The sequence below is a fragment of the Tinamus guttatus genome, unplaced genomic scaffold (assembly GCF_059628265.1).
Source record: "Tinamus guttatus ecotype Peru unplaced genomic scaffold, ASM5962826v1 Tinamus_guttatus_pri_ptg000271l, whole genome shotgun sequence".
Taxonomy (NCBI): domain Eukaryota; kingdom Metazoa; phylum Chordata; class Aves; order Tinamiformes; family Tinamidae; genus Tinamus; species Tinamus guttatus.
The window spans coordinates 754,488-782,147 of record NW_028288805.1 but is presented as its reverse complement, the minus strand read 5'-3'; the positions used below and the strand labels follow the sequence as shown (position 1 = coordinate 782,147).

The window sequence follows — 27,660 nt, the reverse complement described above, 5'->3', positions numbered from 1 at the left end:
AAGTGAATTTGTCTTGACAACCATCATGGTCCAGCAACAGCAGCTTTCCAGCACTTTGTGTACATTTTAAACAAAACAAGAAAAAAAAGATTCTAGATGAAAGCAAGAATTTGCTGCACAATTTTAGCGTCAATTTCTATCCAAAAGTGGAAGTATTTTAGTCTTCATCTTTCTTGCAAAAAATGTAGCTTACCAAAGAGCCATTTGCACTTCAGCTGCATCCATGGCAAAGGCTTCAGGCCACCCTTGCTGCATTGGTCCACCTGAAATCTTTTCATATCTTCAGTGTCAATAAGCAGAATAACATTCATGCTCAGTACATCTATATCAATGCACACATTAAAGAACTGTCTGCAAGCGCTCATCTGCATATACATCTGACTTCCAACCCTAAGAGGCAGCAACACTACAAGGAAGCCCAGCGAGCCGTCCTATTTCTTCAGGTGACTAAACAATGAAGACTAAATTTTGTAGAAAATGAGGGTTTTCCAAAATGCTTATTGAGAAGTTTTACTGTGCCCAGAAACATAGGTTGCCTTCAATGTCTGTTCCAGGTGAAGGAGAGCAGGGTTTCTGCTGGCTGCAAGGTCAGGGTAAGAACAAGTCATGATCTGAGGCCTGAGAGGCATCTGTTTTGGAGTTCACAATCACTACAAGTGCAAGAACAAGTAGTTCTTGCAGACCTGTAGCCATTATTTTCTCTTTTTTCTGCTAAAACTCCAAGAAGAGCTCCCTGACTCCTTAAAAAATATTATCTGCTACATTGTGCTGTCCTGAAAATGTAATAAAACTGCAATATTCAATCTAACCTCAAAGTACATGTCGATTTTGGTCTATTTGGTATGAATTCAACCTTTCTTTCACATCCAGGATTATAAATCTATTACCGAAGGAAATCCACCGTGCAGTTGGCTTGACTTTTTCCATAACTATGTTGGCACAAGTTGTCCAACAAAGTGATGAAACTATCAATACAAGACAACTTGATTTATATGTTTCCCTATCGTAACAGTAGTGCTAAAGCATTGCTCGTTGACAGTCCAAACCGTTATCCAAAGTTTTCTCTAGTCATTTTATGTGTGCTGGCACAGTTGGACTTTACTGATAGGGTCGAATCCCTTTCCCTGAAGTATCCTTTTATTCTGCAACACTGTTTTCCGCTTTGAGCCAAACAACAGAGTTTCTGCTGAATTCACTAAGTACTACTTGCCTTTGCTTGTGATCGCTAGAGACTCCTTTGTTAGGGAATGTACCTCAGCGACAACGCAGGTGGTATGTTGTGAAAGCACCACCAACATGGAATTATTTCTCATCATAGGGAAGGACACAGCTTGTTATTTTTATCTTTATAAACCCATCTGGACATCTTCAGCTCACCAGATTTTTTTCTGATTAAAGCAGCCAGACTCTAACAAACTCCTGCTGTCTTATGTCTTTCACTGTGGTGCAAAGCATCTTAATTCCAAGTGGCCAGAGAAAGGCAGCAACATTTCCCTGTCCCTTTCACATTCCTACAGCAATGAGCTCGAGCTGATTGTTCCAGCTCCAATAAGCTCAAGCTGGTATCAAAAGCCAGAGAGAATTTTGTACTTCAAAGGGTTTTGGTCATGAGCTGTAAAGAGCACCAGTAGCTCTCAGCTTCTAAGAAATTATGGGTGCCTAGCACTTCTGATGAACAAATGACATTATACACATGGAATTCTTAAGGTATCTTGGCAGATATTTTGACAGCATCTGGTTTTGCCTGGGTGGTTACACTATTGTTTCTGTACATCTGTGTGTGTATACCTATGGAAAAAAAAAACAGTTCAAGAAACAACTACAGTTTTTGACCAAGCTGGTGAAAATTTCATAACAACTGAAAAGATACATGATTTCTTTAGCATTGTAATTTAATTACTTATGGAAATTCTTATGGAAGTTGCTGAATTGGTTGAAGTTGGAATTCAAACCTATGCTTGCATTACAGAAGTTTACTGAAACATGGCTTGGTTTAGTTGCGACTTAGTTGCAGAAACTCACTTCCAAACTTCAGATGCAGGCACTGGAGCAATATGGAAAACATAACTAAATTAGCATACAATACTTTATAATGTGGCTTGTTCCAGAGGCATGGTTATAGAAACAGAAGTGAGAATGTTCTTAATGCATAAAAAATATCTGCATCATGTATAAATACAAACTGAAATATTTCATAAATCATAGTAAAAATCCAAACAAGCTCTAAAGTATAAACAAGACAGAATAGAGTGGACAGTAAAGAACAGCACAGATAAGAGCTAGGGTTTTTAATGAGAACAGCTGGGTTTAGTGGAGTTTTCCTGTTCCCCATTGATTTTAATGTGCGATTATAAAAAGAAAAACATCAGGTTTTCAATTTTACCATCGACACCAAGTAGCATATCCTACCTAGGAAGAGATCAGAAATTAGACTTTGACTCAGGATTCATCAGGAGCAATAGCTGGAACTATGTAATTTATCAAATAGTATATAGAGCATAATTAAACTGGGAAAGTCTTTGCCAAAATATAGTCAAAAATAAGAATGGGCTCAGAAAGGAAGCCAACAGATTCATGGAGGTTTGTCTGGCTCAGTTAAATGGTTGCCTAGAGGCAGCTTCCATCTTAGCAAATCCTTAATTTACTGATATTCAGACTCTCATTTCAGCAAAGACTTTCCATTTGCATGCCTTAATTCATATACTTTTCTTCAGCCACCATCAGCCAACACCAGAAACAGGCTGCTGGCCAGGCTAGGCAGTCATCCTGGTCTGTTCGGATGCTGTTAGGCCCATGTCATTAGAGTCGAGAAGAAAACAAGTCAGTCCCAATTTCTCACAGTTCGAATACTAAGGAACCAAGTGCCTTCTCAAGGCCCCCCCCGTGGCGGCTGCCTGGGCAGTTGGGAGCAACATGGTCTTCCTAGGCCCTTTTCCCTTGCACCATGCTTTCAGTTGGTGCCTGCTTGCTCCCCACACAACCGCCTGGATTAGGCATTCACGGCCATTTAAAGGCAAATTTACCACCTCATATCCATCTATAGCAGGGGACTCTAGCAGACTCCTGCCGGTTTGTGTCCTCACCGCAATAGCAGGCATCTTAATTCCAGGCAGAAGCATTTCACTGCAGAGTCAGAGGACACATTATACCCCTTTTATCAATACACAGCCCCAGTCATATATATGCCCGCAGGAAGAAACATTACCCATGCAGTGAATGACTCAGACTAGGTTAAGGTAGAGCTTATAAGCAGAGTAAAGAAAAGCCAACTGTAGCTGCAGTTTATAAAAGGTGGCATTTATCTTATCAGAGTGATAGCTGCTCATTGTAAAGGTTCAAGGAAGTATTGTCATTTTCCAACTCTGAAGCCCACCCGCTGGGAACCACTGATCTGGAATATAAAAAGGCTGCACATGCTGAAAATGTCATCTTTAATAAGAGCGGGTCAGATTCTGATGAGACTCACTCATGTCGAGTGGCATTTTACTTCTCTTTGTGGCCCCCTCAATACAATCGTTATTGGTGAAATAAGGACAAGTAAAGTATTGGCCAACAGTGACTGCAATTGCACTCATATTGGGTGCTAATAATAGATAATTAATAGTTACTTGCCTAGGGAAGGATATCAATTTTTTTCATTTTCTATGAGTGCCCAGCTCTGCTGGACAGGTAGCAGCAACATGGGGCTCTCCCGGTAGGACTAATTAATATTTCATTGCCAAGAGTATAATGAGCAGGTCATCTAATTGATTTTACCTCCCTGTTTCATGTTTCATCTATCTGTGTTCAGGCACAGGAGTATGAACAGCAACAACGATCAAGCATGAAGTTGCCTCTCTGTTTACAAGATTAAACAATGACTAAGCTCAGCAAAAAGCATAAACAGTGGTGTAATAATGTTGTCATTGCAGTATAACTAGAATAAAATGAAACTGTTATAAAGCATAACTGCATTTTATTATAGCAAAGTCAAATATAATCAGAAACCTGCTTCATTTCCATATAAACGCTCCACCTGTCTCCTTACAGAGTGCTATACGAAGTCCCTGGTTTAATTACCTCTTAGCTGTGTCATGATTCCTTTCTGAAGCAAAACACAGTAATGCATCCAGCCTGCTAGGAAAACCAGAAATCATTAAACATGCATAGTCTTAAGTATTTCAGAGGGTCTTTCTTAGTTTTGGGATATTTATCATCCTCAGTGAAAAAAATAGATAAGAAGCTGTAAAATAAACAGATTAACCATTTGACATGCATCAGGAATGTGCTGTGTCTTGTGCAACCTGTCCACATGACTGTGCTGGGTGCAAGGGAGCTTCTCCTGAGTGGGAAGGAGAACGCGAGGCTCTGCTGCGCTCAGGATGCTCCGAGCACAGGTTCCTGGCACTGACGCACAGGAACAGGCTTGCTACCCTCTGGGACAAGCTCAGCCACCACCAGCCTGGGGAGATACAGCGCAGCGACCTTCCCTTGCTCAGGCTGCGAATCAGGCAGAGGCATCTCTCAGAAGAAGATTGAGCTGGATTTTGCCAAGGCCCACAGAAAGTCTTGGGAAGGAAGAGAAAGGAAGAGAATGACTATATGCAGTTTTACAGCATACCCATAGAAACAGGGGTTGGCTTGGCTTGATTTTTGTAACTCTACTCAGTTATCCCCTGGACAGGTCTCCCCTTTTTCATTTAAGGGTTTTAATCTTAGCTCTCCTAAAACAAAGAAATACCATAGAATAAAATCTGCAAGGTCATTTGGCAATCTGATGTTCAGAGCAGCTCATTAAACTAAATTCTCTACCATACAACACAAGAGCACCAAGGATACATAAAAAGCCAACTAAGAAAATAAATTGTGAAGAAACTTTCTTTTTCTTTGAAGCACAGCGAATGTCTGAGGAAAGCAAAGATGTAAAGGGAAAAACTTGGAGCTAGAAGATCCAAATTTCCCCTTGATTCTAAACTTAGCTCAGCCACTGGCCCACCGTGCAGATGACTCACTGCACTTCCTTGAACTTAAATCATTGCTCTTACAAAACTTGTTAAAGAAAGACGTCAGTGTAAATTAGATGTTGTGTCTAAGTTTAGCTATGGCCAATACATAAATATTTTAACTTTCATACATTCCTATCATTTTTGTCTGATTTAGAAATGTGTGCATATACATGCACACATATGCATATATATACATAGCGAGTGAGGGAAGTTTTCTTTGCACTATTTTTGCAATGTAATTTACATATATTGTTATTTTGCTGGTGACATAACAGCTCACATCTGATTAAAAGTTTAACCATTTTCAGAGCAGCCTAATGCCCACACCGCCCAAGCACTTTTCATTCTCTCAAACTGTCAGCGAAGTTTCAATGCCATCCAAACGGTGGGAGCTGAGGGAGCGCACATTCGGCATATAACATACATGACGGTTGATTTCTTGTGACATTAATCTTCTCTCCTGAGGGAAAGGCAGTCATTTATTCATAACTGCACCACTCAAAAGTAACCATTCTTCTCACCATGAAGATAAATGTCAAAACAGAGATCAGTCATAGGCTGAGTCTAATCTAATCTGTCCAGAATGAATATATATTTAGATCTGTTGTCAAATCTTGAATGGTAAACTCTTTAGCCTGGACAACTATTTTCTAAGTCTGTCCTCTCCGCCTATAGATATGCATAGCATATTGGATATATGCTGTCAGAGGAGAATATTAACCCTACAAAAACTGGTGGGATGTGAGACTGACCAACATCTGCCCTACAAATGAAGGATCGGAAGGCTTTTACGTTTCAGGAACATCCATGTTTCAGGAACCATGTGTAATAGAAATGAAAGAATGCAAAATTCCCATTAAATATATCTCTGCCTTGCAACAGCTGTCTGAAATCAGTAGGTCTTTTACTCCTAGGAGGTTGATCAAAAAAAAAGGAGAAAAACAGGGTCCAACTTGAGTCTCCGATTTGAGGAACATGTGGAAGGTGGCAAGGGAAATTTCCTTTAACTATACAACTGTCCACTCCCAAATGTCCCTCTCATTCACTTTTCCGTTTTGAAGATGCCAGCTGGGTAGTCTTTGTTCAGGTTAGATCCTTTTTGATTATACTCATGCAGTTCTTCTCTTAGTTCAGTGTTCTATTTAGACTGACTCATTTCCCCGTAACCTGCTGCTAAGATGGTAAATGACACCACAGAAGAAGCAGAATATCATCTTTCTGCCCAACTTCTCTATTTCTTAATGCTGTAAATCTCAGTGAGGTTCTGTTTAAAGTGGAATATCTGAAACTTGTCTCATAGCTCAAAGAGAGAGAGATCTGCTTTCTGTGATCCACATAAAGAAAGTAGACTGTTTCAGAAATCAATAGAACTATCCTTCTTAGGCATTTTTATCGTTACTGAAGTAGAAAAACAAACCCTTGCATTAATGGCAAACATAAGGTGCTTGTCTCCTCTTCCTGTAAATTGGCATATTTCTGGTTCTTAAATAAATTCTTAAATAAATAGTTTTTGTTCAAAGCTAAATATCATTTTAAGCTCACACAAACTTTCTCAAAAAAAAAAAAGAAAACAGTTAATTATTGCAAAAGGTGCAATAGGTTTTACTTTTATTCTCTCTTAGCAGGCCAGCCTCAGTAGATCACATCTTCTCTGTGTATTCCAGGCAAGTAACTGAGCCACACTCAGTTTTGGGAAAAAAAAAAGAAAAAAAGCACTGTATATACACTCCCAGACCTCACACGCTGTGTTGAAGTGAATGACAACTTGGTTTTGCCAAGGCTCCATCACCTCTATGAGACCAAGTCCCAGAAGACCTGGCCAGCCACCAGTCGTGAATCACAATGCAACTTGCCCTGTCCAAGTCTGTCTCTGGCATCCAGCAACCTACACCAGAGCTGGATCTGGCCCATGTGTTAGTGTCACAATACACAAATGGCCTTGCAGAGTCACTATACTTTTTGGCAGGAGTAAGTGCCAAGTGACAGCTCGGATGATAAAAGATGGTGGTTGTGCAGAAAAAGATGACTGTGACCCAGAGAGAGCCAGGTAAAGTAAACTCTCTTGAAGAAGTGATTTAACACAGCAAAACATGAAGTACAAAATAGAAGCCAAGAATGATGGTGTCACTTCCAGGCCTCTGGGCATGTGAAATAATCATCCAGAAAAGAAGCTAGACAAGGGAAATGACAGATCACCCTCTCCCTACAGAATAAAATGGTCAAGAAAGCAAACGAAACACTTATAAGCAACTGGCATAACCTTAGGTAGGAAATTAGATGTTGCTACATTTTGCAGCATCCTTAAAGTGGTCATTACTGGATAGTGTAAACATTTCCGTGCTCAACGGTTTATTAAGGATGGTGACAAATAAAAAATGGTTCCAAAATAATTCCAACTGTGGAAAACTTTTCCCATAGTGAGCACTTAAAGGTCAGTCTTGTTGCCTTAAAGATAAAGCATAATAGAGAGTAAATCTATGCCTGTTAACTATGTACATGGAGAAGAAAATCTCCACTCATTAGAGATTCTTCGCAGGCTAAGAATATCCACAACTCTAAAATGAGACAAACTGAAAGAATGAACAAAGGGCTAAGCTGCAACATTTGAAACAATTTGTCCAGCAAATTTGCCATTTCTGCAAGTCTTGTAATCAATACTGCTGTCATATAGTTCACTCAGAAATTAAATGCTAAATGAAGGACTCCATGAAATCCTACGCCCAGTATTACCCGAGGTTGAGACAAGACGATCATAACAGTCCCCCTGAGTCTTAAAAATCTATGAGTGTAGTTAAGAGGAAATACACTTTCAGAGTCTAAGCATGAGGTCCTTAAACAAAACTTTGAGGGTGTGCTTTCCCTGAAGATTTTGCTTGAAGAGAAGTTAAATGACTCAGCTAGAACTGGAAAGTAAATTGCAACAAGCCCCGAAAAGATGAAACTCCTGCTCATTTTCTATTTTCCTTATTTCTAGGCAAAAAATATACACAACCAACAGGGGAACTTTGACACTGGAAGAAGGCTGGAAGAGTCTCCAAGGTTGTGACCTTGGAGAGGAGGTTGGCACATTCACAAGCAAGCCTTGTGAAAGGGAGGTGCTGACCATGTCCAGATTTAAATCAGAGCACTAAGGAAATTTATTCTTTGAAATTATTTTGGCTTTGATGATCTAAGTAGCTATGTGAAAGATATGTTAAACCACATTTCTGAGAGCTGGAATCTGGATGAATCTGTCCCATTCTGTTCAACCGCTTCTACTAAGTAACCAGAGTTTGTTACTTTGATTGAATGTCTGGAGGTCTTTACAATGTGAAGCTCCAAAATCATGTCTTGCTTCATCATTCTTCTTTTCTCGGCTGACTTTTTATCTAATTCTGCTGCTAGCCCTATAGCAGCTTATAAAACATCAAGAATTCCCACAAAACTGACGCTATACAACTCAGTATTACACAATATTTTTCCAAGTTATCATTTCAGATGGCAGTTTAAACCATAGGGAACAGACCTGAGCTTCTTTGTGAAATCTTGTCTGATTTGGCAAAGAGGGATTTCAGGAGTGTAAGACCCCTTCCATGCCACCTGCAGCACTGCTTCCCTCTTGTGCACACCTGCACATCTAAGTGTCCAAGAACTTATGTTTCTGGTAGACAAATCCCAAATTCTGCCCTTAAACTACCAATACTAAGAAGATGTTCACTATGAAGCTCTAAAAAATATTTTCATTTTAGATGATCAGGAAACATAAGGCAATTACATGTGTGAGCATGATAAGCTGACTTAACCTAATAGTAGTTTTCCACTGTATACTGCATTTGGGAGAACGTCTTGGTTTTGTTAAACTACCAGCTTAAAAATTCAACCCTGTCCCAATGTAGACATTTCTTTTCATTTGTCTCTGGCTTGATCTGTATATGATCACAATTTTAACTAGGTTTTCACTCCTTCCTCATGGATATTGCTAATGTTACCAGCTTTCCATTTTTTTTCCAGTTCATTAGTAAAATGCAGTTATTGAAACTAGCCAATAAGTTGGAGTCACATCACAGAGAATATGATTAGTCTGTTTCAAGCACAGGGCTTACATTTTAAAAAAATAAATGGCTGGGAAATTGTCATTTGATTCCCATGCTTTAATTTTTAATTGTAGATTTTTAGAAAGAAATAGAGTTTAGCTTAAAAATAAATTGCTGCTACATTCCAAACGACTTAAATAAAGCCCTTGGGCTATCACAGAAATAATAAATATAAGCAGCCATTAATGAGTTAAATAGAATTTTAAGGGTCAGATATTCTACCCTTCTCTGGTGACAAACCACCCTGTTTGTGCTTTTTCGTCATAGCCACCTATTGCATTTTAAAACCTAGGTGATTCCTGTTGCGTTGCATTGTTGTTTTTTAGAGTAGCCCAGTAAAATTTTAATCCAAAGAAAGATGCTGCCCTTGCCAGCAGGTGATGTTATGATGCAAATTATCACATGCTGAATCTTCATTAAAAGAGGATTAAGTGAAGATCTCATCAAACATGCCAATTCTGTTTCAAATCAACAGCTTCTAAGCAGAGGAATTTTTAGAGAGATGGGCTGTTGACATTGACCAATGCATTTCGTGTTTTTTTTAAAGAAATCACTTAGCTAGTGTGTGTGGAACTAGACTTCTGCTTCAGTAACCATCAGTAAAAATATTAGAGGGTTTTTGATGATAATTTTTGGAGACCTAATAAAAAGGTATCCCAGTTAGAAGAGTGCTGCTTAAAAATAAACTAATTACATAAATTTTATAATGAAATGCATCTCTCGCTGCTATATCCTAGATTGCTCTCCCCCAAACATTAGACAAAATTGCATTGTTTACAAAAATTTATTAATACAAACTTTACACACTTTATATAACAGTTATCAAAGTCCTAGTTATAGATATCATGTGTGTAATAATACTTTGCTTAAGTTTTTTTATATATATATATTCATTTGCACACAAAATAAGTTCTCCGAGACTAACATCTACCTAAACTATCACTGCGTCTCAAATCTGCTCAAATTCTGGTAAGGCTGCTGGCGTCTCTAGAAAGTATACAGAGGATAACCTAGGTGATGGCTGCACGATGCTTGCCACTAGCCACGGAAGCGGAGCGGACAAGGTCACACGCGGGACGCCGAGGGCGCCCGGCGCCGTTAACACCGCAGGCGACACGAACACAGCGAGCTCTGCCCACGGCCGGAGACACGCGAGGAGAGGGACGACTAACACGCAAGCCGATGTGTTGCAGCATCGTAGGGCCACTGAATAGCCATCCGTGAAACTCGTGGCGATTGACGAGGTGAAGAGAAGGCACGAAAGCTGCAAACGGCGCCCGGGCGAGCCCGCCCCGACGCCGCCCGCGGGGGCGCAGCCTGGGCAGCGCAGCCGGTACCGGCATCCCGGGCGGTACCGGCAGCGCGGGCGGTACCGGCAGCGCGGGCGGTACCGGCCGAGCCTCTCCCTCCGCGGCGGCGCAGCGGGGCAGGAGGAGAAGGAGCGATCCCGGCAGGGCTTCCCCCCCGACTTTAATTTTTCCTTTTTTTTTTTTTTTGGTGGGAGGAGCGCTTTCCCAATCGATGTCTTGAATTCGGGACTGGTTTGGGGTCTTTTTTTTTTTTCCCCAAAAAACAAAAAAGAAGAAAAAAAAGACCCTGCTAAGGTTGTGTGGAGCTGGAAGGAAGCGTTTTACCTACGTGTCCTCCTCCGCCACTTTCCCAGGAGAGGGCACGGGGCGAGGTGCGCTGCTGCTTACTGTTCCCCGGGTGCAAGGCAAGATAGGAGTCCGTACATAGAGAGATGAGGTGAAAATGGTTTATCTCGTTAGAAACCGGACCACAGGTGAAACACTATACATTCTTTTATGACAAAAAAAAGTTTTTTTTTATGAAATAAATTTTACTAAGCAATAAGCCAGAATGTAGAAAAATACATTTTACCTCCAAACTCAATAAACAAGGAACAAAAACTTTAGTAGTAGTGCATAATTATTTAGTGGTAGCTACAACAGGGATTCCTAAACTTTTACAATAAGAGCTTGCATAAAACAGAACAAAGGAGTGAGAGAGCGTTCACAATCTTTTTTTTTTCCCAAAAAAGAACATAATCCCCAGAAGGTGAGTCAGGTGGGTTAAACAGGTTAAACAGTGCATGAGAGGCAGGAGGGTCTAAAAAATGGGAAAGAAAAGAGCAACTTCGAGCAAAAAAAAAAATGCCAAAGGCGAGAACCCTGCTCGTTACACATGATGAGAAGCATGGAGAGCACTGGAGAGTAACACACTGTACTTTGCATCCAGGTCCAGTACCGAGCTGCCAGGGCAGTTGGGTAGCGGATCGGAGGCGGGGGGGGCCTCGCCTTGCTGCGCCCCACGGCAGCGGCACCAGCACCGGCACCGGCACCGGCACCGGCACCGGCACCGGGACCGGGCGCGCCCGAGGCCGCCCCGCGGCTCTTCCCCTCTCTTCCCAAACGGCTCCTAGCTCCGCTTTGGCTTCTTCTGCAACTCTGCCCGGCCAGCCAGAAGGGCAGTGCCCGGGGCTCGCTGTCCTTGCTGCTGGGTCGGGATTTAGCAAGGGGAGGGTTGATTTCTTTTTGGTTTGGCTTTTTTTTTTTTTTTAATTTTGGTTTTGCTGGGGAGGGTTAACTACTTCTCCCTCCACTACTGATCAACAGAGATGCACAATTTGGGTCGAGCTGTTGTTTTCACCACAAGAGAATTATCGTCTAAGCTCATTGTTTGAGGAGACACTAGTACAGATACATCTGGAATCAAAGAAAGCAGAAAGAAATCGAAATCTAGAGCAGAGGGGACGGTGCCCCTGCAGAGAGGCTAGTGGCAAAGGAGCCTGCCTTGAGACTCACCGGGGGAAGAATCTGCTTCAGCAATTCTCCCAAATCATTTTCCTCATAATCCCCTGGGAGCAGGGCATCCTTCTCTATGTACAGTAGCAAATGGTGAAAATTAATGTCTTCGACCCTGTCGTGGATAAAAATACTATCCTTTTAATTTCCGTTACAAAAATAGGAGTAATATTCAAAACAATGATTGTCTTTTTTTTTCTATTTATTTTATATAAAAACATAAACAGCTCAGGCGAATTCTTGTTCTTGTGCAGGCTTTATATGAAGATTTGTTCTTTAGTATTCGTAGTAGTATTTATATATATATATTTATATATTATATATAACTTAATGATTGGTCCACAAAGTAGATCTGTGCGTTTCTCTAGTGCTTTTGTACAAAAGAAAAACAATATTATTATCAAAATATTCATTTAATGGCTTTACTTCATACATAAATACATGTTTAGATAACACAGGAGCGGTGATTGTTCAGTCAGTTTGGAAATGACTTTTGTTTTTGTTTTGATTTTTGGGGGGGTCTCTCTCTCTCTCTCTCTCTCTTTCTCTCGCTCTCTCTCTTTCTCTCTCTTTTTTAGGACTTTGTATACACAGGAGTGGCTGGTTACTCATCGCTACAAATACGCTACTCGGCGTCCTTTGTTTTTAACTCTTTGTTTATACCTTTTCCCCAGGACGGCTGCTAAGTATTTCTTGACAGCCATTTGTTTCCGGTAGCGGCTGTAGCTGTCCGTGAAGATGCCGTCTATGTGCCGCTTGGTGAGCGGCTCCGCCTCGTCCCCCAGGCCGCTGCTGGCACCGCTGCAAGGGGCCGAGAAGCAGAGGGGCGTCAGGAGAGGCCGCCCGCGCCGCCCCGCGCCGCCCCGCGCTGCGGGAGCCCCCGGCCGCCGCCCGGCGCGGAGCCCCCGCGGCTCCCGGCGCATCCCGCTTAGCGCTTTGTTCGCTCCCGCCGCCGCCTTTTAAGCCCCTGCAGCAGCAGCAACGCCCACCGCGGAGAGGAGAAAAAAAAATAAAAAATAATAAAAGGAGAAAGGGCGAGACATCCTTACCCGACCCGCTTGGCCATGAGGGAGTGCAGATATTTCCTCGCGGATAACTGGCCCAGGAGTTTCCTGTAGGCTTTGTTGAAGATGCCATCGGCGTGCCTGCGCGGAGGGCAGAGCGCGCTGAGCGCCTCCCGCCGGCCCCGGCCCTGCCGCCCGCCCTCCCGCCCGCCCTCCGAGCGGAGGCCCCGGCTGCGGCCCCCGCTCCGGCACCTCCTGGCCGAGCTGCGCCCGGAGCCGCGCGGCGCTTCCCCGGCCCCGCTCCGCCCTCCCCGCGGGGCTGCAGGGGAGGCGACTCCCCGGCTCCTTCTGCTCCCGACGCTCCCTGCTTGGCCGTTCGGAAGGGTTCGGGTTTGGGGGATGATTTCTTTTTAGATGTTTTAGTGTTTTTTTTTTTCCTAGATTTTTTTTATGAGCCCTGCCGCGCCGCGCCTTCCAGTCACCTCTTCTCCGGCGGGTAGTACAGGGTGTACATCTCGCCCAGCATGGAGGGCGGGCTCGCTATTCCGAGGGGCTCGTGGTCGTAGGCGAGGTCCTGCAGAGCGTTCCCGTCCTCGTCGTACACCTCGTCCTCCAGCCTGGCAGGGAGAGAGCGGCGAGGGGGAGGATGAGGCGGGCGCGGGGCTCCCGGCGGAGCGGAGCCGGCCCCGGCCCCCGGCCCCGCTCCCCTCCCCGTGCCCACCCGCCCCCCCGCTCCCCATCCCCGCCCTCCGCGCGGGGGAAACACCCGCCGCCAGGCGTGCTCCGACACCGAGATAATAATAATAATAATAATAATAATAATAAAGAAAGAAACAGGAGAAAAACCCCCACGCACACGCAGCGCATCGCCCAGCCCCAGAAACAGCCCGAGCTGCCTGAGCCGCGGCTGGTGCTTCCCGCACCGGCTGCGCGCACACGCTTATCACATACACATGTCACATATCACTTATACGTGCCACATACTCACACTCACACATCACACACGCGGCGGGTGGGCGGAGGAGCCGTAGCTTCCCCGACGGCGCCGCCAGCCCGCGGGTTGAACTGCGCTGCCAGGAGCAGCGCCTGCCTGTCCGGGCTGCCGCCGTGCGCCCGTTTTTTTCTCTCTCTTTTTTTTTTATTTCTCTCTCTCTCTCTCTCTCTCTTTTTTTTTTTTTTTTTTTTCCTGCTTTTCGTCCCTTCCCGCTGAGCTCGCCCGAGTTTGGTGTCCCGGGCCGCCCTCCCCCCTACCCTGCGCTCCGCTCTCTCCGCAGCACGATGTAGGTCATGGTACGTTACAGGCAGCTATTTTTGTCCGTGAGCTTTAGCGGAGCTATTAATAATAGATGCCGCTAAAGTGCCTCACTTCGGCTAAATTCAGGCGCTTGAATGAAACGCCGCGGTAGCCGCGGGCCCCTGGCCCCGGCGGCCGCGGAGCCCCGCGCAGCCCCGGGAGGGGACACGGCGCGGCCGGGCCCTACGGTCTCCCCGGCGAGACCCGCTTCGCGCAGGGACAGCCTGGGGTCCCAGCGGGGACACTCTGGCCACCCTCCGAACACAGCTGAGCCGCACATCCCGTCCCCCCGTCCTCCCCAGAGGGCACCTTCGGACAACAGCACCGCACCCCGAAACACCCCCAGCCCCGGCAACACTGGCTGCCCCCATCCAGGCACCCGGTACGGGGGAGTAGGGCGGCAGGTCGCTTCAGCCGATCCCGCTGGGCTCCTGCCGCCAAACGCTGCCTGCTGCAAACGCTCCCAGGTGGAAATGGACACGCAAAACGCCGCCGAGCAGGTACACGCGTATTTAAAAGAAAAACAAGCAATCGCGCCACCAGCTCTCCCCCGTAAGGCGGGAGCCAGGACAAACGCAGAGCGAGGCGAGGAAGAGACTGGAGCCCCGCAAACTCAAGGCGCTGCTGCAGGACCTCGGCGCCGTTCGCAGCCCGCCGCCCAGATGCCTCGACGAGGGGCGGCCGCCCCGCCGCACCTTCCCGCCGCGTCCCGCCCGAGCAGGACTCCCCTCTCCCGGGGGGACGAGGGGCCATGGGTTATCGCGCTGGGACGCTGGGGGCACAGGCATGTCTCGGAGTTAGTGCAGCAGCTTGGCCAGGCACCGTCCGCAGCGAAACCGGATTTTTCCATCCCGCCGGCTCCCCTCCTCAGCCGGAGCGGGTGGGCACACGGGCCAAGCGGAGGGGGGCTCGTTTGGTGCTTTCCACTTCCTCATGCCCTTTCCCCTTCCTCCCTCACAAGTTTTCTCTTTCCTTGGCAAGCGCGGGGCAGCCTGGGCCTGCGGGGTCCCGGGCCGAGGGGGACCTACCTGAGCCCCGGGTACTGAAGTCCAGCCGCAGGAGAGCAGTAGACGCTGCAGTGCATTATTATGCCATAGACCAGGAGTGCTAGGACCGCTTTGCTACACATTGCCACTCTGTGCGGGAGGGAAAGGAGAAATTCTGTCAAAAAAAAAAAAAGAAAAAAGAAAAAAGAAAAAAAATCCCGCGACCCGCCGAGCCCCTCGCCGAGCCCGTGGGGCCGGGAGACAGCGCGGCTCTGGAGCCGGGCGCGCAGCAGCGCGGAGCAGCGCCCGCTGCCGCCGCCGCCCCGTCGGTGCCGCCCGCCCCGGCGCAAGGCCCGGAGAGCCGCCCAGGCTGCTTACCATTAAACTCTAAACACTCGGCACTAAGAGCGTTTGGCTGCTGAACTAAAAGGGCAGTTCTTAAAAATCAAAACTAAGATTAAAAAAGAAATGGGTGACAGGGAGAAAAAAAATGCGGCACTCTCCCAAGTTGCGGCCGAAAAGAGTTAAAACCCTCGTGGCATCGCCTCTCCGATGGGCGAAGGACTCGCAGGATGAAGAAGATGCAAAAACGGCGGTTACTTGTTTGCTGATTTAGAGGGAATCCACTCCGAAAAGAAAAAAAAAGAAAAAGAAAAAAAAAAGATAGAAGAAAAAAGTTTGCAGGTAGCAGCACAGATCTGGAGTGGAGTCTGAGAGGGAAGGGACAGGGAGGGAGAGGGATGGAGCGAGATGCCGGCGGCGAAGGGAGCCCAGGGAGAGGGGGAAGAAGAGCGAGCGAGCCCGGGAGGCAGAGGAGGAGGGGAGCCGAGGGCTGGTGCTCGAGATGTTGTCTTCCCCAGATCTCTCCCCTCACTGAGAGCCTTCAGCTTCCTCCTCTTCTTCTCTTCCTGCTTGGCGACTCCAAACTTGACCAGCCTTCCGCAGCCTTCCGCCTCACACGCAATTAGCAGCAAAACCTTTGCAAACAGCCCGCTTCAGCGAGAGCCCTCTCCGTAAACATTTGCCTGCATGTCACCTCGGAGGACGGGCAATATTGTTTGTTGTCCCCGCGCCGGGCTCCGGATTTTTATTCATGAATCAAATGCCTTTTTTTTTTTTTTTCCTTTTTTTTTTTCCCTCCCCAGTCACGTAATAATCGGGTATCTGAAAAGACGTCACCACCCCAATTCCTCAAGGAACACGGCGCTGTGTCGTCCTCCAGGATGAGCTTATCGGGAGTCATGAGGCTTCTCGCAAACACCAGCTCACGCTTCCCCCCAAAACAAAACGGCAGCGCGAAAGCGAGGGAGCGCGAGGGAGCGCGAGGCAGCCCGCGGCCCCGCTTCACCTGCCCCGAGACGGCACCTCCGCGCGGGGGAGGGAGCTCTAGGGGGCTCGGGGGGGTCCCGTCCCCGTCCCCCGCCTCTGGCTCCGCGCCTCGGAGCAGCCCTACGGCGGGGCCCACATTGCCGCGGCGATGGGGGGTCCTTTCCTCTTCCTCCCCCCCACCTCTTTATTTCATTTTTGCTGTTGTTGTAGCTGTTAGCCTTACGCAACGCTCCCTCCCGCCTCGGGCAGTGCCGTAAGCGCCCCGCGTGGGCCGCCCGCCGCAGCCCCACGGCGGCCGCGGGGACGGGCCCACGCGCGGGCCCCGGGGCCTGGCACCCCCCGCACAACCCGCCCCCCGCCCCGGCCCCGGCCGACCCCTTCCCCTCCGCGCCTGCTGCAAAGCGTCCGGGCTCGGAGGAGCGGAGCGCGCACGACAGGAAAGGGGAGGTTTACCAAAAAAAAAAAAAAAAAGTTAATTTGCGCAGGGACTCTTCGGGAAATCCCTTCTCTGGGGAGTTCCCTGCCGCCGGGCTTGTTTCCCCCCGAGGACCCCCGGCGAGGACCCCCGGCTGGCTACCAACCCCCGCGGGATTTGCGCTCATCTCTGCGCTCTCCTCGCTCAGTGGCCGAAACTCAGCCCTTCATTTCCGAGAATTACCCGAAGAAACGCAGGCTGCAGGAGCCATTACTGCACATTTTAATTATGGGGAGCATAAGCAGAGAGTTCAGGAAGCAGCAATAATTTAGTTCTCCTGTTTCCTATTTGAATGGCTTTGGTGTAACCTGTTTAGATAAGTTATTCGAGCCCAAATCGATTTCTCAAAAAACAACAACAACAACAACAGCAGCAACAAAAAAAGCCCCATACCATACAATTACATTCCTATTATGGTCATTTAAGGTTGCAGCACTTTCCGAGGGTAAAGGAAACGTAACGCGGGTGAGTTATTCCCCGGGCAGCGGCCGCTGACGCGCTCGCGGGGAAGGGCCCGGCACCCGCCGCCTGTCCCCGCTCGCCGCTCTTGGCTGTCCCGCGCCGGGGAGAGCACGGGGGGAGCCCCGCGCCAGGCCCCAGCTCCCGCTCCGCTCCGCGGGGAAGCAGCGGCGCGGAGGGAGCGCGGTCCTTCCCGGGGGCTCCGCGGGGCTTCCCCGCGGCTCCGCGGGCGCGCAGCGCGGCGCGCGCCGTCCGTGAAGGGCGGGCGCCACCGCGCGGGCTCGCAGCGCCCGTGCGGCCCTGCCGGGAGGCGTCGGGGCGGCCGCGGGGCCGGGACGCGACGGGACGGGCCGTGTCCGCAGCGCCGAGAGGCTCCGGGGGAGCCGCAACGCTCCGGGCCCGGAGCCCGCGCGAGCCCCGGGCTGGTTCGCGCCGCGCCGGGCAAGGCTCCTGCTTCCCCGCTGCCCTTCCTGCAGCACCGCGCCGGAGTTTCCTTGGCGGGCGGGAGGTGGTTTGGTTTGTTTGTTTGTTTTCTTTTATTTCCTTTTCTCTCTCTCTCTCTCTCTCGGGTTGACTCTGGTATCAGGTGGGTTACTTACACAGGCTTCTCTAGAGCCACGCGTGGCAGAGATTAGACGGGTAACTTTGCTACACTGCCTTGAAATACCTGCTCTTCCTCAGAACCCGGGTGAAAAAAATACTCCTGCCTCTTCCCAAGCTGGCCAGGGTCGTGGGCTGTGGATTTTAACACTGTGGCTGTTTTCACTTTGGAAAAGCTACTTCGAGCTATTCTTTCTTTACACATTCTCATTTCCTCGCCTGTCTTTCCTATCCTCCCATTCTTCGCAGAATTATCAGGATACCTGGGCTCAAACAACCTAAAGATCAAAATCCCAGTAAAAACAAGGACTAAACTTCCAGACCATTCTTAACGGTCCTAACCCTCCCCTGCTTTTACAGTGTGCAGAGACACAACACTGGCGCGCTTTGCAAAAATACAGCTTCTAGACAGTCACTTAGGGTGAGTAACTCGCAAATGATTCATGCCAATAAAACTCTTGTAAGTTCGCTGTCTACTTCATGGGTGCGGGTACAATGTGCTTACACTTCAGGCTGAATAAGCAAAGGTTTTAATCTAGCCTCCATGAATAAGCAAATTTCTGGATAACTCTCATTTCAAGGCTGAAAAGTATAATACTTGCCTCTCAGGCAGGCTCCTAAAGCTGCATCTGAAGGAAAGTAGGTTGTTCACTGGAGAACTTCCTTCATTTTTCTCTGTCAGCTTAAATTAGACCTTTTAATTTATCTGACTATGCTATTTTAAATGCCTGTTTTCCTAACTAGAGCATTATAATTCTATAGCTTACATCCTCCGAGCCTTGTTAAGCATGACTGGGACTGATTGCTCTAAAACCTACTGCCATAGCTTTAATTCAAAAGAACATATTTGATCAGGTACCATGATGGGTATCTTTTCCATCCTTCAGAAAAACTCCTTTATGCATATTTATGCATATTTCCATTTTAAAAAGTGGATACCAAGAGCAATCTATCAAACTGTCAGGGACTTTGTTACTAGGCCGTGTAGCAGGATAACGTTGCATACCTATTTGCCTAGCCTAGCCACTGCATGCATGCCTAGCCACTCTACCTGTGTTTTCATAGTGTGTCTCACCTTCAATATGTCTTTCATGAGAACTGTCAAAGCTGGAATAACTATGTTTTACACTGAATGCTCATGTTTTTTTTCTGTAATATGAAAAAAAGAGTGAACTCTCCCTTCTCAAAAGCCTCCCAACCCAGACGCACACGCACACGAGCTGATTTCTCAACTGTCTCATGGTTTTCTTTCCTCAGGGCTGATATCTTACTGTGATGGCTCAGGGAAGCTGTGGCGGATCTGGGTAAACTCTGTACCTGTCTGCATCGATGTTGCAAAGGTGCTGCTGCCCTCTTGCCTTGCCTTGCCTTGCCTTGCCTTCCCTTCCCTTCCCTTCGCTTCCCTTCCCTGCCTCCCGGCCTCGCACTTGATGCCCCGGAGGAGCCGCCTTGCTGGAAGGGAGATTATCTTGTCAGTGGAGCCACTCAGCTGTATCCGTGGCCATCTGATAGCGGCTGTTTAGGGGATCACCCAGCAGAACAGCAGTTATTAGAGCCCAAGTGCCAGGAGCTATGTCTTGTCAGATATTTTCAGCAGCTCTGTCTGAGACGCGGCACCTGCAACAGAGGCAGGAAAACCCCACTTTCCTGCTCAAACAGATCCCAGCAAACTCAGAAGCAGAAAGGGCTGAGGCTGCTTTATTTACAGAGTTGTTTTTCTTTTATTAAATTGCCCCCCCTTGTGCCTTCTTCTTTAACTAAAAGCAGCAGTGTATTTAGGAGCACTGTGAAAAACATTTATATGTGCATGTTTTCTCAACTCTCACTAAGGATATAACTGTAATCCAGAAAGTTTATCCACTCAAGGGGATTCTAGGGAAGAGGCACAAACTACAGAAAGCTTTGAGAGTAACAACTGGAAACAGTTACTGGACTGCAAGGACACTACTTTGACTGCAACTCTCTCAAGACACACACTTGGGAAAGCTGTGAAATACAAAATATAACTCTAAAAGCCAAAGAGTGAAGGGAAACACTTAGACCTGATGGAGAGGCCTTGTCCAGTGGTCGAGTCCCTTGGAGTCATTTCACAGTGACTGACAGGGAAAAGCTGGCCACATCCCATGGCAAATTCCTCATGTGGATTTTCAGATAATGCCTTTGTCACTGTAACTCTGAAAAGAAGCATCTAGAAACCATTCTGAAATATGCTCTGGGAAGAACAGCTGTTTTTTCTTTGCCTTTCTTAAGAGATCAGACACAACATTTTTTTTTTTCAAGACAGCAACGTGGGAGTGACGGGTCATCCTCCTCCTGCCCGTTCTTAGAGGCTGTGGTGAGAGGCAAGGCCAGTGCGTTGTCTGTGCCCTGCCGGATTGCCTACCCACCTACACAGCAGCCCAGTGTTTCGTATGGCAGCGTTCCTTCTCCCTCCCTTTCTGCCAGACAAGCCGGATGACCAGGACAACAAGGCAGCGGTGGAGGAGTCATTCCTATCAAAACACAAGGCAAGAAAAGGGCTTTCTAAATCCATGAAAAAACAAAGAGCAAGCAGACTTGGTTCCACATGGAGTTACTGTTGTGCTGTGCATGGGCAGTGGCACTGGGAAGATGTGACAGATAATTTCCTTGGACAAGCAATGCACCTATTCATAATCTTCCTGTCCTTCCTCCAGTTTCCTACAAGTAAATTCACATTCTACAAAAGAAAAAAAAAAAACCTATTCTCCTTGACACTTTTGTGACAAAGCATCTGAAAGGATTTTTGATTGATCGTTTATATTTGGAAAGTAAGACAATACTTCCTTATAAATAGGTAAATAAGTAAGAAAGCACTTTGCTAGTGAGAGGCTAACAACAACAAAAAAACATTTTTTAAGATTTACTATTCAAGGTCCTTCTCTAAATTAAAGCCAGAAATGTACAAAATGCCACTAAAGACCTTGTGAGTCTGCAAGGCATGAAATACAAAAGCAGAAATATTTTATATTGCAGAATAAAAGCAGTGGAAATGGCTTATCCGTGGCAACAGACCCAGACCTACTCTCACTCCCACTTATTCCTGTCCCAGTGTTGAAGGGCAATCCTAGAAAAGCCGGCGTAAATCCATAACATCTTGACTATGCAGTTTCACCCAACTGCAATAATTTATACTAGACGAATAACCATCACACTATCTCTGTGTTCTGGGTTGCTTTAGATGGAGCCAGTGTGAACAGCAAGTACAAGTTTATGAGCTCAGACGTAGCAGAAATTCGGGTGCACCTTCAGAAGCAGTAGGATTCCCACGCGCCCATATTCAAAACCTAAAATCTGCCTGCAGCTTTGAGGTATTGCTAATAGCACAGTCAAAGTTATTCATAGTTTAGAGTGACCAGAAATAGTTGGAACAAATTAATAATGAATTAGAACAGTTCTCATCATTGCTGGAGCAAGAGGGAATAAATAGAGTCATCCATATTTTCCTATTACAAAGCAGCGTGCAGCCTATTACGAAACACTAATTTGTCGCTGCTTGTGCTGGAAACCTGTTAGAGGGTCCCTGGCTTCTGGCAGCGCAGCTTCATCCTGATGAGCCAGGAAGCCAGCCCAGCTGAGCAGGCGAGGACTGTCCCGCCAGGAGTGAATCCCAACCTTTCAGAGCCAGGCGCCGCTCAATAATTCCAATTAAGACTGCGAAAGGCAACGGGGATGGATCGTGCAGAGCTCCACAGACATCCGGGGCCAAGCAGAGCCCCACGGACACGCACTTGGAGCTGCATATTGTGATAAGGGAACAGTGACGTCTGTCTTGACAAGGACGGGAGGGAGGCCAGCTGGGCACCTCAGCCCTTCAAAGCTGGTGGGGAGCATCCCATGGCCTTCCAAGCCCACCTACTCAGAGTGCAGGAGCCCTTCGGGTCGCTGATTTTGTGCACCTGGAGCAAGGAGAAGAGCTCTTGCAACCTGCTGCAGCACAGTGCTGAGGGGCCCTGCTGGCTCACATCCAGAAAGGTGCAGGAGATGAGGATGCCTGCAATGAGAACGGGGAATTCCACAGCCGGTCCCCACGGCAGGTATCATCAGGACAGCAGAACCCAGGGTGCCAGCCAGCACACGGTCCTGGGGGCTGTTGTGGCCGTGGTCGCAGGGAGTCCTGAGACGTCTGCCCTGCACCGGTCCCCAGAGCCGCGGGCTGGACCTCTCCGGCCACAGCCTCCACTGCCCCAACAGGCGCCGCGACGTCCCCTTGGCTCCTCAGTGCTGGAGCAGGCCCTCATTAAACAGATTTAACTGAACTGCATGCATGAACACTGGGAGGATATTTAGGGGAAAAGCCTGTAACTACAAGACAGTATTACTATTTTAATTTATTATTATTATTATTCATTTAATTTCAATACAGTCCTTGAGGCTACTTAGCAAAAGTGGCCAATTCTATTTTTTTATATATATATAATTTAAGACGGCACAAAGCATTTCTCTGTGCAGCCTTATGGCTTGATACATCTCTGTCTTCTAATAAAATGCATTTCTGCAACAGCCAAGGCAATTAATCACTTAAACAAAATTGGATTACATTCTCCATTACTTAAAAAGTCAGCTTTCTAAAATATCCCAAGCTATTGAGCAAAATTCTTTGGCCTGCTTTATGCAAAGGTCAGGCTAGATGTTTGTAATGGTCTCTTGTAATGTCAAAAATCAGTCTCTGACTCTCCTAATGGCAGAGGAAAGGCTCTCACCAGCTTCAGACAGAACTGGATTAGATTGAGCAGCCTTTCTCATTAGGAATGAAGACTGTCTGCAGAAACTCCTGTGTGGTTTCATAACTTCAGGTATGTGTCTACTGAGCTCATTATGTAAATGCTGTAAATATATGTAAAGTTGCCTTTGGTCTTTTTTGTATGTCTTAGGAGTTTGCAGAGCTCAATGCAACCAAAAGTTGATATGATATTGCAGGTCTGAGACTTTCCTTTCCACCCTCAAAATGTTTTTAATTTCTGGAGCTAACCAAATTAGTCAACAATAATCATTGTAGCTGAAATAATAAATTATGGCAATATGTGGGGCATATGTCTAAATTTTGAAGTATTAATGATGGATTTCTCACCGTATTATTTTTTTTTCTGTAAGTACAAATATCCTACTCACTTTGCATTTGAGTCCCATAGATTATTAAATAAAGAAGTTAATTGTATATAATTTTGTGTGACTCTCTAAGATGTTTCACCGTACAGTGAACACAGTGTTCTTATAAATCTCAGTAACTCTTGAGATTGTACTGAAATGTATACACTGGATTTGTTTGAACTGTCTGAAACGAATGTTTTGCTAACTGGATAATTCCCTTTAGTTAGCTTTCTGATATAAAAATCTGCAAGTAACCATAATTTGCCCTGAAATACAATAGACAAGAAGCATGAGCACGGAATTATATGAAAAACGTTACTATTACCTGTTGATAACAATTTAAGATGGTTTGGGGACTTTTTAAAGGTTGCTTCAGTTGTTTTGTTCTTTATTTTTGTTGTTTTTTCCAAAGTACTTCACAGGAAGATACCTTTATATGCTTCTCTTATCTCTCTGGGAAAACAAAATTCTCTCTGGGAAAAAAAAAGTATTTTCTTCGCAGTGAAAAGAAAGTAATTGTCAGGAACATTAACTATTCAAGCCTCTCTTCTACAGAAAGTAAATAACACTGTTTTGAATATACCTGGTGACCTTCTTATCTCCTCAGATCAGTTCTACCAGTTCAATTCTGAGTCAGGGACTGCTCCTTACGTACATTCGTTCATTTTTAGATTTGTTCAGTTTCTTTCCCCTCTTCCCTAATGTAGAATATCTTTACATAATTATTCCAGAGCTTGAGCTACAAGGTAAACATAGGAATGTGTATTTAAAAGTCTGCTTATGAAAACAGCAAATATTTATTCAGTACTGAGAAAAGTACAGAATAATTCTTTTTGAAGAGTTAGGGGGAAAACATTCTATGCATTTTCTAGGTAAAAGATGTTCTTTATACAGTCTTCTGAACACATGCCCATATGGATTTTATGGGTTCATCATTATAAAATACTCTATAATTATATAATAGATTTTAATTCAAAAATATTACTAATAATCTCATAATGCTCTTAGAAGGTATATAGGCACTTCGGTTTCTTCTATCCAGTAGTCTGAAATACAGCAATTTAAGTGACTTCTTTGAGAGAACACTGCTAAAAAAAATGGGAAGGGAAGGGAAAGGGAAGGGAAGAGAAGGGAAGCCAGCAGTGGTGCTTTACTGCTTAGGAATAATATGTCCCCTTGCCACCAAACACAAGCATGCTTTCTAGAAAATGGTTGCATTCTTCTATTTCCTAGGCATGAATCAATTCAATGACCATAATCTACATATAAAATCTATCTCTCTATATATATATGTATAAACTAAATAATCTCTGATGAGGTTTGTCATGGATTCAGGAGAGCCTAGAGTGGAGTCCCTCTAATAAGTGTTTTCAGCCCAAGAGAGTTCCCTTCCTGAAAACACAGTCACTGTGTGTTTGCCTCCAGCAGTGTATGTGGAAATGGGCATCATTCAGCAAGGCAAAGAGAATGATGCATCCAAAACAGAAAATGTACCGCGAATGACATGAAACACTGGTGAACTGCTTTTTGTATTTGTTGTTAGCTTGAAGATGATTAATAACCTTGAACTAAACTAAAAATAATTAAATCCACATTACTCATTCTCAGAGAACAAGTTAATCAAAGGAGACTTTGCAACAGAGCAAAAGCTGTCCTTCAACAGAAATCTTTGCTCATCTTTCAGGGTTGATTAGAAAACAGTAGTATTAGTCATTACATTCAATATAGCTGGTGCCCTTCCTTTATTTTCCTGGGGGAGGGAGAGGCACTAGGGAGATTTGAATCATGAGTTTTCCTCATATTTTTCTTAATGAACAATAGTGTGCACTGCTGTTCTGGAACAGAGCACTGTGTAATGCCAGCCAAGTCACTGGCGTGCTTTAGAAAGATAACAAAACTTCCCAAGTGGTGATCCACAGGCTAAAAGCACAAGCTTGCTTTTAGGATGGGAAGGAAAGTGTCCTGGCCAATGTGTTCCTCCTGTTTCCAAAGCCTACCCTGTTTCCAAAGTCTACCTTTGCATTAAAGAAGTTAAACTTATACTTAAATCTTTCTCAGAATCACATCCCCTTATTTCTACAGCTGTCAAAGGATGGGAGAAGAGGGCTTTTTAGAGGCAATATCCCAGCCTGCATGATTCATTGCTATACAGTTTAGGAATGGTTAACTGTGAGTAGCACTGCAAAATACCAAATCCTTGTGGTATTCTGTGCTGTGCTACATTAGTCCTAAGCCTAAATGAACCTGCAATGAGAGGGAAGCTCATCTTGAAGAAGAAAATAGCTTCTCTGCTCCAGTTAGGCAATATAAAACTGAAAGGTCACAGAGATATTAAACTCAAATTTGTGAATTAGTAAGAAATGGATAAAAGGCAAGGGGGTTGCGGGTTTCTTTTTGTAGAAGTTTCTACGGAAGGAACAAAGTGGAGAGAAGGCAGGTAACGGCTCTTTAATCCCATGGAGATGGGTGAGCCAAGCACTTAGAGATGCTTTAACTGCAGCTACTGCCTTTACTCTTGTTAAGCGCGGCATACTGGCAGCTCCCACTGAACTCATTAAATGTTGCCAATATCCTTACATGGCCTGGAGTCCTGGGTGGAAATAACTGCAAGTTTTAAGTATGTAAGTATAATGGGTGTATAAATGGGAGTGCTGAATGCTAACTTCCACAGGACCTGTCTGTTAATGGAGCCTACATGGTGACACTCGTGGGAACTGTTTGTTTCACGTTACCCTACACCCTCAGATCATCTGGTAAGAGAAATGGTAAGGGTAGGTAAAAGCAAAGCTTTCTAGGGACAAGAATCCATTCTGAGAGGACCAGCAGAAGCTGCATCTCCAGTGGAGACCTCCTGAACATCATCTGAACAAAGTTTTTGAAGGTATGCCATGGAAAATCCTGTCTCTGACAGAAGCAGCATTGCACTGAGAACAGTGAAGTTCATATAAATGTATCTTATAGTGTGAAAATGTATTTCATACTTTTAATAACCTCGCCCTGGGTTGCCTCTGTGTCGACCACATTGTCTTTGATCAGTGTTTCTTCAGCAAAAGCTGCAGTGATATAAGATGAATCGTCCCAACCACCCATAACAGAAATGTCCCCAAGGCATCACGATCACGTGTGCCGGAGGTCTCACATGCATCCCAAGGAGAGGCTTATTTGCTAGGAAAGATGCTACCCCTACTCTCTGCAGTGAAGATAGCAGCAGCCTCCTGTGCCAGGGCTGGTTCTCCTTTGCTAGCAGCTGGCCTTGCTGTAGATGGGGCTAAGAGCAGCACTACTCGAGGAGCTGAGGTGGGAATACCTGCTGTGCAGTGACCCTCAGGACGTAGCAAACCTAGGTTTTGCCATCCAGAGTCCCTGTAGTGCTTACAAAGAGCTGTGCAGTCCTGGGGGTGCTCAGCCTACAGCAGAGCGGATAGCCAGATGCTGCTTTATAGCACCCATTTTGTAAGGAAAGCACAAAGCCTTCATGCCACCTTGCGGCTGCTAGACTACAACTGGCTCAGGGAGCTGCCACCCCTCCTTCTGCTCCACGCATTTTCTTTTGGAATAAAAGCACTTAGCCTCCAGCAAGCCACAGGGATGTCTATCCATCACTTCAGGGTGGGTGTGAGTCTTCATCCTACGTATCTCCTTCAGGCACATTACGGGGCCTGAGTCATCCTTCGGAGAGTTCGGGAGAAGCGAGCGCTTGGCTCTGCAAGGTGAGCGGGGACACGTACGATGCCCATCCCGCCGGCACGGCCCGCGGGCCGCGCGGAGAATCGCCTCCCGCCCCAGGTACGCAATGTTCTCAGCGAGCTCCAGGCCGGCCGCAGTGAGAAAAACATTTTCTTGTTCTCTCCCAGTGCATTATGAAAACCCACTAAAAGGAGCTTTTCACACCACAAAACCTTTTAAAGGGATTCTGTCGACACAAAAGCAAACATCAACAGCGGTTGCCTCTAGAAGCACTTGAGTCTTCGAACTCTGAAAGACGCTTCTGAATATTTTTTGCTTATTCTTTTTCTTTTTTTTTTTCTTTTTAGTTTTTCAGACTTGCTCTACCCGCAGGCTTCACAGAAATATTTTTGGTAATTGCAAAAGTAAGAAAATGTGTCCGGAGATTAATTCCCATAATGATTTTTAAAACAACTTGTAAACACAATCTTCACAAATTGCATATTCAAAAACATGGACCATCGCCTAAGCCCAATTACAAAATATCCCTAGGGATAATCTACCAGAGATACAGAGAGGATATGAGTCCCATTAACATGTGGTGCCCATGGCCCAGGTCACATCACTGAAGAATGGTCACTGCTCCACACCATATTTTTTTTCATCTTCTCCTCTGCCCTTCATCTGTACGTATCGGCATCCTAGTGCTGGCTGAAAGGATGCACAAGCCTGATGTTTCTAATACAGATTTTCCTCTGTTTTCAATGATATTGAGAGGCAAGTTGTTCCTGAATTTAGCCAAACACCAGCACACGCCCATCTCGTATACTTTAAATAAAATACTGCCATTGCCATCCCTAGGAAAAAATATAAGCT

General features: G+C 46.0%; 1 protein-coding gene across 2 annotated transcripts; it reads right to left on the bottom strand.

Annotated features, from left to right (window-relative positions):
* Positions 1 to 11,953: 11,953 nt before the first annotated feature.
* On the bottom strand, positions 11,954 to 16,418 carry ADCYAP1 (adenylate cyclase activating polypeptide 1). 2 transcript variants are annotated; one of them, XM_088527250.1, is made up of 5 exons: positions 16,183 to 16,418; positions 15,189 to 15,296; positions 13,349 to 13,483; positions 12,912 to 13,007; positions 11,954 to 12,663 (listed from the first exon to the last, which is right to left on the bottom strand). In XM_088527250.1, the coding sequence occupies exons 1-5, from the start codon at positions 16,239 to 16,241 to the stop codon at positions 12,477 to 12,479; spliced, it is 585 nt and encodes a 194-aa protein (XP_088383376.1). In that variant the 5' UTR covers positions 16,242 to 16,418; the 3' UTR covers positions 11,954 to 12,476. The 2 variants fall into 2 exon arrangements, with proteins under 2 accessions (XP_088383376.1, XP_088383375.1); XM_088527249.1 differs by having other exon boundaries at positions 15,525 to 16,416.
* Between the last annotated feature and the right edge of the window lie 11,242 nt (positions 16,419 to 27,660).

Bases quoted from the DNA above. Each gene is read 5' to 3' on its own strand.
- ADCYAP1 (XM_088527250.1), bottom strand. From the start codon at position 16,241: ATGAATAAAAATCCGGAGCCCGGCGCGGGGACAACAAACAATATTGCC. The intron at 15,297-16,182 runs GTGACATGCAGG...CCTCCCGCACAG, and splicing joins AATATTGCCCGTCCTCCGAG to AGTGGCAATGTGTAGCAAAG. The intron at 13,484-15,188 runs GTAGGTCCCCCT...TCTCCCTGCCAG, and splicing joins CTTCAGTACCCGGGGCTCAG to GCTGGAGGACGAGGTGTACG.